The sequence below is a fragment of the Nestor notabilis genome, unplaced genomic scaffold (genome assembly GCF_000696875.1).
Source record: "Nestor notabilis isolate BGI_N333 unplaced genomic scaffold, ASM69687v1 scaffold1898, whole genome shotgun sequence".
Classification (NCBI taxonomy): Eukaryota; Metazoa; Chordata; class Aves; order Psittaciformes; family Psittacidae; genus Nestor; species Nestor notabilis.
This window is the reverse complement of record NW_009941369.1, coordinates 14,177-26,389: the sequence shown is the minus strand read 5'-3', so window position 1 is coordinate 26,389 and position 12,213 is coordinate 14,177. Positions and strand designations below refer to the sequence as shown.

At 36.5% G+C, this 12,213-nt stretch overlaps 1 protein-coding gene across 1 annotated transcript in view; it reads right to left on the bottom strand.

Moving 5' to 3' along the window:
* The window catches only part of ASCC3 (activating signal cointegrator 1 complex subunit 3), a gene marked incomplete at its 3' end in the record, with an annotated part of 35,371 nt that overhangs the window by 20,967 nt on the left and 2,191 nt on the right, over positions 1-12,213 (bottom strand). Inside the window, exon 3 of the mRNA XM_010020843.1 lies at positions 9,674-10,257. Coding sequence (XP_010019145.1) covers positions 9,674-10,257 — 584 coding nt within the window. The remainder of the gene's footprint in view (positions 1-9,673; positions 10,258-12,213) is intronic.

Below are 12,213 nucleotides of genomic sequence, written 5' to 3'. Positions count from 1 at the left end.
TTGTCTTAGGTTTAAGAAAAAAAAAAAAAAAAAAAAAATCAAACATTAACATAAATGTTAGGCTTTTAAATGACATCAGAAATTTGGTCATGTAAATTAAGACTGTATGTATTTTCTCTTAAAAGAATAACGATCGTTACAGATTCCTGTTTAGTTCAGGAACTAAATTAATGATTTCTCTAAACAACAAATGTGCATTATTTTTAGATACTTAATTTAAGAGACCGATTTAATACATCTGAAATCAAGGTCACTTTAAAACCCAATTGCGATTACTTGCAACATAAGGACTATTTATTTCCCATATAACATAATCCATTGTTATACAGAAGGGTAGCACTTATAAGGCATACTACACTTATCAATTATGAGAGTCTATTAATAAGGCACTTGTTATAAAACAAGAAGGTTTTTAACTCAGAAAGAACATGTTAGGGTAAGGGATAGTTTACACTTGATTTTAATGTGAGAAATATATCAGAAATAAGAGAAGAATTTTCTCCAAATACTTCTATTTTTATTCAACTGAAATGACAGAATCACAGAACAGTTAAAGTTGGAAGGAAACTCTCAGGATTATCTAGTCTCCAAGGCTGGGAGACTCCACCATCAGTTGAGCAAACTGCTCCTGTGTCCCACCACCTTCACTGTGACGAACATTTTTATGCTTACATGGAACATCCTGTGGTTCAGTTTATGCCCATTGCCTCTAGTCTGCCACTGGATATCAACAAAAGGAGTCTAGCTACACCTTCTTTACTCCCTTACCACCAGACCTGATCAGATCAGATCAGATCCCCCGAGCCTTCCTTTCTCCAGGTTGAACAACCTCAGCACTCTCAGCCTGCTACTCTGTCAGACTCTCCAGTCCCTTTATCATCCCTGGACCCTTCACTGGACTCACTCCAGTATGCCTGTACTGGGCACCACCCTGCATCTGTCAGATTTTATTTGTTCATCTGACTGCTCAAAGCAGAGCAATAAAAGAAAGCCTAACATTTATGTAATAACCACAGATAGTTTGCATAGCTTTTGCTCTGTGCTACTTGCCTTCCTCTCCATTTTATAAGCAAAATGAAATATTTTTTAATTATAACTTTTTCAGCTCTAGGGGTATGTTTTAGAAAAGAAAACTATGTTCAAACAAAAGGAGACAGCATCAGATAAAGTAAGTGATGGTAATCAGCCTCACAACATACTCTTTTCTTGCAGCACTGTGAAATCGAGTGGAATTTTCCCCTCAAAACTCCCGCAAATACAACAGTGAACGTTATCCAGGAAAATTTCAGGTGTTTTATCTCCTTTTAAACTCAACAGTTTACAGACTAACATACCACCCAATATTAATACATGTATCAGATATTAATTTGGCAGCCAATATTAAAAAAAAAAAACAACAATAAAACCACAAGAAAAAAACCAAACAACAACAAAACCACAGAGGCTAAATAATATGCATCTTTCTACAGTGTCCATGAGATACATGATAAAAAGCTTTCAGGGGGAAAGGGGGGTGGGAATCAACTGTAACTAAAGGGCTAGGGAAAAACTCGCATCTGTTTAGTGCTGAGCTCTGTAATTTCCATTCTGATCAGAATTAACAACACTGTCCAGTCCTGGTTTACTGTGAATGACATGCCCTGTAACTTGCAAGCTGCAGCATGAGGCTGCTACTTCTATTGCCAAATCTGTTCATCATGTTTTAATTAAGACCTGAAGAAAAATACTAACAGAAGAGTCATAGCTGCAGGCTGAAGGATACACAGTTTTAGAAATACAGTTTAGTTTTCAAGCATGGGGAAAACACATTGAAATCCAAGTTTGTCTAACTGAGGAAAAGACTATAAACCAGGAATACCTTTTCCTTATTTAGCTTTGGCCATCATTTAATAAGAGCTTCAAACCTCCTAATACTAAGGAACCGCATATGCATCCGTAAGCTGGTGGTGCTATACTAGATTGGACTGGGTAGATTGGAAAGATTTCTCAAAAGATGACTACAGAGGAAAAAACCCAAACCAAATCCACTCATTTCCCACTATGTATTTCTTTTATTTGTCTGTACTAGTACCGTTGGGCCCTAGACCTCAGGAACAAAAATCCATGTTGATGCAAATACAGACCCATCATCAATGAAGGAGGAGTTGGTATATGAACTAAAGGCCCATTGGTCTTACTTCAGTCCCCAGGAAAGTTATGGAATGAATCCTCCTGGGGGCTGTCACAAGTCCAATGAAGCACATGATTGGGAAGAGTCAGCACAGATTCACCAATTGTGCTTGGCAAATCTGATCACCTTCTACAACAAAGTAACCTGCTCAGTTGATGTGGGCTGTGGTGGACATTATCTACCTGGATTTCCTCCAAGGCTTTCAATATGTTTTTCCACAACGTCCTGCTAGAGAAACTGATGTATTATAGTCTAGACAAGTGGTCTGTGCAGTGGGTGGGGAACTGGCTGACCAGCTGTATCCAGAGGGTTGTGGTAAATAGCTCCTTTTCAAACTGGCGACCTGTCACAAGTGAGGTCCCCCAGGGATCTCTATTGTGTCCAATGCTGTTTAATAGCTTTGTAAGGGATCTGGAAGATGGGATCAAAAGTACCCTGATGAAGTTTGCTGATGATACCAAACTGAGTGGGGAAGTGGATGCTTTGGAAGGGAGAGCTGCCCTGCAAGAAGACCTGGACAGTCTACTCAGCACTTGTTAGGCCACACCTGGAATGCTGTGTTCCGTTTTGGTCCCCACTATACAAAAAAAGATATGGACAGGCTAGAAAGGGTCCAGAGAAGGGCCACAAAGATGATCAAAGGACTGGGAAGCCTGTCATATGAGGAAAGGCTGAGAGAACTGGGATTGTTCAGCCTTGAGAAAAGAATGTGAAGGAAGGACCTTATCATCATGCTTCAGTATTCAAAGAGTGGCTACAAAGATGATGCTCCCTTCTTACAAGGGGTCGCATGAAAAAGACACAAGTACTCCCAAGGAGATTCTGACTGGACAAGAGAGGAAAGTTTTTTGCAATGAGGATAATCAGCCATTGGAATAGTCTCCCCAGGAAAGTGGTCGATTCCGCAACTCCAGACACTTTTAAGATTTGGCAGGAGAGGGTGCTGGGCAATCTTGACTAGACCATGCTTTTGCCATGAGAGGCTGGACCAGATGATCCTTGAGGTCCTTGCCAATCTGGTTTCTATGATTCTATTTATTGGCTTATATTCCTACATCAGGGAATAATTTTAGTGCCTTTTGCTTCAAAAGTATCTAGGCTGTGTTTTCCATTCTGAGTTTCATGGACCAGCTCACTTCACTATCTACATCCCTCACTGTAGCATAAACCTCCATTTTGAAAGGTAAACTTTGAACCTTCATTATTTAGTCTTAATCAGTGACCTGTTACTATAATTCATTTCTATTTAAAATTAAAATTTTTCTATGGTTAAAGAAAAAAAAGAGGATATAAGGATAAGGTGGTTAAAGACAAAATAATATGGATACAAAATATCACATAGAAACTAGGGACAAAATTTATAGTTCACCGTTCTTGCAGCTTGAGTGCAAGATAATATTTCATAAATCTTCAAAAACTGGCAGATGAAATGGTAGGTCAGGGAGCACACATCTGCAAGTGCAATAACAGTGTGGATAAGAAAAATATAAAGATCATTGGAAAAAAATCAAGAGGATATGCAGGTAACTGGAAAATGGCATAAACATAGCATGGGCTTACTAATGATACATCCCTTGGTCTAACACTTCATTAATCTAGAACATCAATAAATAGAAGTTGTCTCACATCTAGACTTCATTTAAAACATTGCAATTTTCCACGAGGACTTGTTAAATTTGTGAAGATGAGCATTAATAGAAGAATTAAAAGACAGCAGAACTGCCTGAAGGGTAAATGAAAAGAAAGGCAGTGTTTAAAAGGCAGAGCATAGTCTGGAAAAAAATTTACAAGCACAGTTCTTTGATGCTTATTTTTTAAATTGGTGAAAAAAGAGGACAACTGTAGCACAGGGAAAGTGATCATAAAACCAGCCCTGAATAAAGCCAGAAAGCAGATAACAAAGGTTCATTTTAACCACCCGTGCAACAAGACTCAGAAGTCTTCAGGGCAGAAGTTGGGACAAACTTTCCCACATTCTTTTGTTAATGAGTCTTCCTTAGTTTAAGATATTGTATCACTTACAGAAAAGGTTCCTTCTAGATTCTGGGAAAGTTAAATAGATTTTACTTTCTTTCACTCTTTGTTACTCCTTTGCAGCAAGGCTGGTGGCAGACATAGAGGAGCTTCCTGCCAGTTGGTTGAATTGACAAATTAGTTAAGTTCCCCTAGTTCTTGATGCCAAGAGCATTTGCAGGTTCAATCAAGAAAGCATACTGGCAGACATTTGTGGTGGGATTTGGATAGGGCAATAGAAACAATGTAGATGAACTCCAGCAGGGGAAAAAAAACCAAAAACGAACAAAAAAAACCCAAAAAAACCAAACTAACAACAACAAAAAATCCCAACATTATATTGCCACCAGTGACAACGGCAGCTGAAGAAAAGTTACAGGTAGAAGCCCGAGAGATAACAGAGCTCCACAAAGCCAAGTCTGGGGAGGGGAGCAGAAAAAGCCTGTCTAAAAGCCTGTTGCTACATCAAGCATTCTGAGACACACAAATACCATACGTAAAAAAAAATCCTACTTAATGAAACAATAAAATAAGTTTATTAATTTTAATTCTGAAATAACCATGAAGAAAACTGAATTTCATAAAGCTGTAACCTTCTGGCTCTAATGGTGAATATATTATTGTATGCAACTATTAAGGAACACATACAGGAAGATGTGCTGCCCAACTCCTGGCCTCTTTTGGATTTGGCGTTCTTTTTCCCATCATTTAAAGCCTGTATTCCACAATGTGTACTTTTCTGATTTTACCTCTGCTTTGATTTGTGTCCCGAGTTCAGCACTGCAGCAGTCATTTTTTCTCCTTCTTAGTAGCTGGTGCAGTGCTGTGTTTTTGACTTTCAGCCTGGGAACAACGCTGATAACACCGATGTTTTTAGTTGTTGCTAAGTAAGGTTTACTCCAACCAAGGACTTTCTCAGTCTCATGCTCTGCCAGGGAGGAGGGGAAGGCGGGAGGAAGCAGAGACAGGACATCTGACCCAAACTGGCCAAAGCGGTATTCCATACCACAGCACGCCATGCCCAGTATATAAACTGGGGGGAGTCACCTGGAAGGCCCAGATTGCTGCTCGGGTCAGGCTGAGTACCTATCAGTGGGTGGTGAGCGGTTGTGTCCTCTCCCCTTGTTATTTCCCTTATCATTATTATTGGTAGCAGTAGTGGTTTGTATTATACCTTAGTTACTGGACTGCTCCTATCTCAACCCGTGGGAGTTACATTCCTCCAGTTCTCTTCCCCATCCCTCTGGGAGCGGGGGGGAGGAAAAAGAGGGAGAGTGAGCGAGCGGCTGCATGGTTCTGGGTTGCCGGCTGGGCTTGAACCATGACAATTTGAAAGAAATCTTTCTGGCCCTTGAAGGAAAGATTCAGCACCTTCAAACTCCACGTTACTACCCTTTGATTTCCCACTGTAGTTTTCATTACCTGAATGTTCTCAGGTGCTTATGACAAGGAAGAAGCCCCATCTTCCTTTTTTGGTAGGAATGATGAATAATTAATTATTCTTAGAAATGAAATAAAAAGGAATGTTTGTTTCCCACCATGACAGCCTGCAATACAGCTAGATTGTATTTAACTGATGGAAGCCCTGGATGCTATAGTTCAAGTATATATGTACATTATGTTTTAATGCAGAGAGCTGGAGATAGTAACAACTATAACGCAGACAAAAGAAGCCTAAGCAGCAAACTTCTTGTGCATTATCTCTATATATGATACATATATTTGCCTATAGAATACATAAACATGTACTACTCACATAATATGCAAGTTACTACCTACAATGTTAACTTTTTTTAAACAGTTCTGCTGTTTCACATCATAATCTAGTGTTCTTCTAGTTAGCATTTAATGTGATTCTGTCTGGGAAACACCATTCAATCTAATACCCTGAATGACATTAATGTTTCTTAATATTATTTGGGTAAGATTCTTTCCTTAGCCTGAGATTAATAAATTGCAGAATTTTTTCATAGCTTTTATATATGCAGTATAAACAAGATCTTAACACAATTCTGATTGCATTTCTTTTTTTTATTCTAGTTATTTTATCTTTGCAGGAAATTTCTTCCTGTTTTGTTATGATAAAGGGTTAATGCACCTCTGCATTAGCGTAAAAATAGAGATAGGTATCTCCAAAATAAAGTTAAAAAAAATTTTGCAGATAAACCTATGTTCACAGGAGAAGGACACACACCCTCTGAGAACAGCATGGCATAACCAAAGAGGAACTGAACTCCTCCAACTTTTTCCTACTTATTCTGGGAGAGGTTAGGTGGCAAAGTTGCTAAAATGCACTCAAGATGCCTCCAGTCTTCATCTGAAAGCCTCACTTACTTGGAAACTGAGTACTCAGACTGAGGAATGCACTACATGTTAAGTTTTAATGCAAATAGTAATAAAATCCCATGATAGTTATTGAGCACAACTCTACAGTTTGTCATCAGCTTTTTCTTCCTGTTTTTATATAATGGCTTTGTTACCGCATCATTACCATTTCATACTCATCAATAAAATCTGACATACAGTAAAAAACACGCTCCAGTAGCTGTTATTTAGCTTTACTAGATGTTATGTCCCCAATGAAAAGCACATGTCCTAAACACTTAGCAAATGTTATAATTCCCGTATCACTCCAAGCGTAAGAATCAATTTTCCTCTAATTAAGAGTCACCAGTGATGTGCCAGATAAACAAACTCTCCCAAAGGAAGTGTGGAATAATCTTAAATAGTGAAAACAAAGAACAAAGTATTTCTACCTCGCCAACCACTTTAAACATAACCTATACAGTGCTGGAGAAAGAAACTCATTTCAATTCCTTACAGAGTTCATTAAGTAGACAAAAATCTGAACAGCATACATGTGTGTACCTATACATATGCTACAAACCCCCCTTGAGGGTGTCACCTCTCAAATCATCTAAAAAAGCTTAAATTCTTAATGTGATCTGGAACCTTAATAAACTTTTCTTAAGAATAAATTTAAATTATCTTAGAGAAGCCCTCACCACCAGCATGTTCTGTTCTTGCTTAAACAGGCAGTGGTATTTTCCTAAACAGAATTGTAGTCATGGCCAATGTTTTAAAATATGAAAATGTATTTTACAGATCTGGATTTTTATTTACAAAGAATTATCCTTTAATATCAATAAGGTTTTTTTCTTGGATTCTAAAGCAAAAAAGAATTTCATAGAGCATACAAACTTATATGCATCATCCCAAATAATGTAAGATTTTCAGTATGCATGATCAATCACATACTTGTTATACCATCTCATATGGCAAACCTATGACCTAGTTCTAGAAATGGGTTATCTTCAGGTTTAAAAGCACCATCTGTTCTTAATGTTGCCCCTAGCAAAATTGCTGTAATAAAAAAAAATAGTAATAATCCCTAAGTGGTGGTAAAATCCAAAGCCCAGAAGACGTTTTTAAGTCATGACTACTCCTACAAAGAGCACAGTAAAATGCCAGCTAGCTTTTAACGAAAGGTGATCAGGTTCAAATTAGTCTTACCCTGTCCTTGGCCCCCATGTTGTACAATGAACAATGAATTTATAAGATTGTTCCAAGAAAAGGTAACATGGGGGCCAAAATAAGTAGAACAGGAAGAAAATTTATATTTTTATTACTCAGTTCCTAAAAAATCCAAAACAAGTTACAGGTTTCAGACACTCAAGGGAAAGAATCCTTTTTCTTGCTAGTTAAATACAAAGAAAAGGATTTACTCTTGCTAAATAATCATCAGATTACTGGCAGAATAAACAGGTTTTAATATTCTCAAATTAAAACTCCTGTAAAGCCACCAAAACAGAAATTTTGCCAGAAAGTCTATGTTCCAAAAAAACAAAGGAAAGGCAGTCTTTATTGGTGATCTAAATAAAAACCAATGGTTTGAACTTTCTGACAATTGATATAGCAACCCATTATGATCATAAAATTGCAAAATAAAAATAAAGTTATTTCTTCTTGCTTCAAGTGAAAGGTTTCAAGCATTTCCTTTAACATTTTACAAATCAAACTTAGGCATTAAGTAGACATTATAGGCGTTATGCACAAGTATGTAATTATTTCTTCATACCCTGTAACTATATCTGAAAATTTTTTCGCTGGTCTAGGAACAAATAAAAAATAAAAAAAAAAGCAGCATCTTTATCTCTGTACAATTAATAAACTTCAGGTCCCTATTGGAAATTAGGGTACTTTTATACTCTTTAGCCAATCTCCTTCTCCAAGACCCATTCGGTCTTCTATTTTCATGTGTCTTCCCCCTTAATACAACCACCCCAAAATGTGAAACTGTTTGCAGACATGCATGCAAGTGTTGTTTTTCACATACATTATAACGCAGTAGAAATTAGATCAGCATCCTTTTATATTCATATTTAGATTCTCAAATTAGAAGTTTATAAGAAAATGTTCCTATACAGATAATAGCTCAAAAGAACAGCCAAAATGCGGTCTAATAACTACCAAATGAAACAAGAGTATGGCAGCAGCTACAGATAACAATACATAGTTATCTAAACCTAAAATGAAATATTCAGGTCTTCATCTCTATCACTTACTGCTTTTATTAAGAACAACAAAATCTGCAACTGCAACATAAAAAATTCCAGAAAATTTTCATTACGCTGTTTTTCACAGGACTATTTCTACCATCAGTTGTATTTCTATAGAAAATTTTCAACATTTAGTCTGAAAAGTCAGTTTTCCGGGGAAGAAAGCAGGGCAAGTTAGGAAAAACAAAGTAAACATAAAAGCACACTGGAAGAAGCAATTAGCAAACTGCAGGAATTTTTTCCCAACCCCACTCAAAACCAATCTTCTCTTGCCTACATTAACCCAATCATCATTCCTGCACATGCTTTGAAAGCCTCTTCATCAGCCTTCAATCATGCTCTTTCTCCTTTCTACCACTATGCTTATCCTTCAACTCTTCTCTCTCCCTCAAGCTTTCTCTGCCCTTCTTGTAACAAACCCACCCCCTTTCTTTATCAAAAGGAATAGAATTGATACAACAAAGTTTTAAAGTAGCATGACCTGCACAATCCTCCAACTTTCATTTCAGCAACAAAAGGCTCTGAAACTGGAGATGGAACCTGCCTAAGAATGTTAACTTATGTTTGGCTTTGCAAGTTCTCACACTTTTATATGGTAACTTAAATTGGCTACTGCTTAAAAAGAAAGAATGGAGAAGCTGAGCAAATGGCAAAAAAAAGTAATAGCCCATCTGTTATGGGGGAAAAGGAGACTATTCACATAAAATTCTTGCTGCGTCCATCTTCTGCCTGGTAAATTACGATGCTGCCATGTAATTTTTCTCAACACAAAAAAAAAAAATAAAGAAAAAGCACATATGACACATGGATGAAAGTACACTGGCATAATCCAACATGAAATAATTGTGTATTTCTGCAACAATCAAATACACACAGTATGGTTAATATGCTACTGTTCCTCATTAATATAATAATTAATATGCTACTGTACCTCATTTTGAAGTTCATCACCACTTTTGGCAGAAGCAAGCATCTCGTACAAAGTACAGCAGAGGTCTTCTGTTGTTGGCCCTCCAGGGGTACCCCCTTGAGATTCATTCAGATACTTTCCAACTTCACTCCATAAGAAAGAATCATCTACTTTTTCCAAAGACTTGAGATCAGATTTCTCAGCGCAGTAATTCTGTAAGTGATTCAGCTGGTTATTCAGAAATTTGTTATAATCTAAGCTTATAGTATTCTGTGTGTCAGCCTCACCATTCACAGGCAGCTCCTCAGAGTGATCCAAATCATGCATGTCAAATGAAAATACTATATTTTTACCAAAGACCACTCTGTTTTCATCACTTTGTTCTTCGGCCATCTGTATGAGGGCTGTAAGCTGTTCTTCAGTGAAGTGAGAAGCAATCCGACATGTGGCATTACAAGCTGCAGTAGCAGATGATGATGGAAATGGCCCAAACATCTGCTTGATCGCCTTTGTCTCATCGTGGCCAACACATTCTTTCCTGTGAAATGTCTTAAAGAGAAAAACAGCTCCACTTTCAATTGCTTCTTGTCCATTTTCAGCTCCAACTGTTAACAAAACCAAAAACAAATGTAACTTTATATAATTCAAATTAATTTTTTCATTGCCCATAAAATAACTGTATCACATTCCTTGCTGCAAGTCTCATCAACAGAGATATGAAACAAAGACCATACAAGTAGCAATTGTTGCAAAGTACTGAATTATAAAAGGTATACAATAACAAAGCATCTGTCTTCATTATCCTTCTACTTACTAGAAATTCATGTTAAGGATTACCAATGCCTTCTTATTTTTCTGAATTAAAGGAAAAACTTGCCTAAGGTCTTAAAACTCACAATAGCATACTTATTTGCTTTTGAAAGGTAACAAATTTCCACTTTGCCCAACTGTTTATTCATTGCCTAATCTGAATATTCATAACAGACTTACATGCAGAACTCAGCTGGGAATTACTACATTCTTATAGTAATTCCCAGTATAATTACCACAGAATGTGTATGTTACAAAAATTGTCCAAAGAAATTAAAGTGAATAATTGCATTAATTTAGATTTATATCTAAAAAAGTATCATATTATGTAAAAAAAAAACAACAACAAAAAACCAAAACCATGAATTCACCTCTTACACAAATATTCCCAAAGGTACTCAAGAAAACCTACCACATAACAAACCAAAATGTCATTACTAAAGAAAATTTGAAAAGTCATCAAACATAAACTATACAAAACCAGACATCACACTGGGTTTTTTTGTCACTCCAATATTTCTAGTAGAATTAGAAGTTCTTACAAGATTGCATAATTTTAAAAACATCTTAAAAGTTTACTGTGGAAATTTACAAGCTGCTATAGCCTACATATCTTTAAATGGTCAATTCTTTCTTTATATCAAGATCAACTGGCAGAACTTCAGCAAAAACCAGTACGATTTAAGTGATAACACTAATGAGTAACCCCTGGTATGACTAATTCAAAAGAACTATTTAAAAACCTATTTATTTTAAAAGGAACAATATTATTCATTTTTGAAGCCTCCTAAATGGCGCTTCTGTCATCGTAAATGTGGCTATTCTCTTTTTAGTAATCAAAATGGTCTTGTCTGCCTCTGTATACCTCTGCTATTCAGTTACAGGTCTCTGTATTTGCTCTATTATGTTCCCATTTTCTCCATGTTAAAAAACTTCCTGAAATTAGTGGGAAGATTCTTAATTACTTTGAAACTATTACTTGTGACTTTATTCAATTTAGGTTAGGTTAGTGCAAAAGAAATCCAGCATAAGCAGATGGAACAAGGCTGAGTAATTAGAAACATAACATATAAATGGAGTTGACTAAAAATTCAGTATTTCTCTTGAATTTCCCTATGGTGCACTTTGAAAAGCTGAAAAGTTCATGGAGAGGATCGGAGGTGGTATTTACAAGATAATTACATACCTTCATATGGAAGATAAGTGACAAAGACACACATATACACAATATATATGTAAATAAATCTCAAAGGATAAAGGTAGTTCAGCCTCCTTCTCAGCATTAACTACATAGAAATCACAGGGGGAAAAAAAAAACCCAGCATCTAAAAATGCATGGACCTAAGTTTGGCTGCAGGAACCTCACACTTACATTCCTGACATACAAATACACATCATTATTTAAAGTCACTTATATCAGAACAGAAGTACACACTACTAAAAGAGCAATTCTACTGAAGGATTTGAGAAAAGGCTCTTAAATAAGAATTAGCACATAATAAACCCATTATCGTTGACTCCTGTTCATGGAAGCAGCTCTTGAGAAAATACTACTCCCTCCCCTCTGAATATAATAAGCCAGCCATGTTGGCAAGAGATGCACTACTTCAAGCTACTCTTTCCTTTTCTGTTTTAAGCCAATCAGACCATTTCAGTAAGTGACATTTTCCCTGTAAAATAAATCAATACTACAGTATCTGTTGCCTAGGCTGAGATTTAATTTCCTTGAAATTAAAGTAAAAAGGCATACA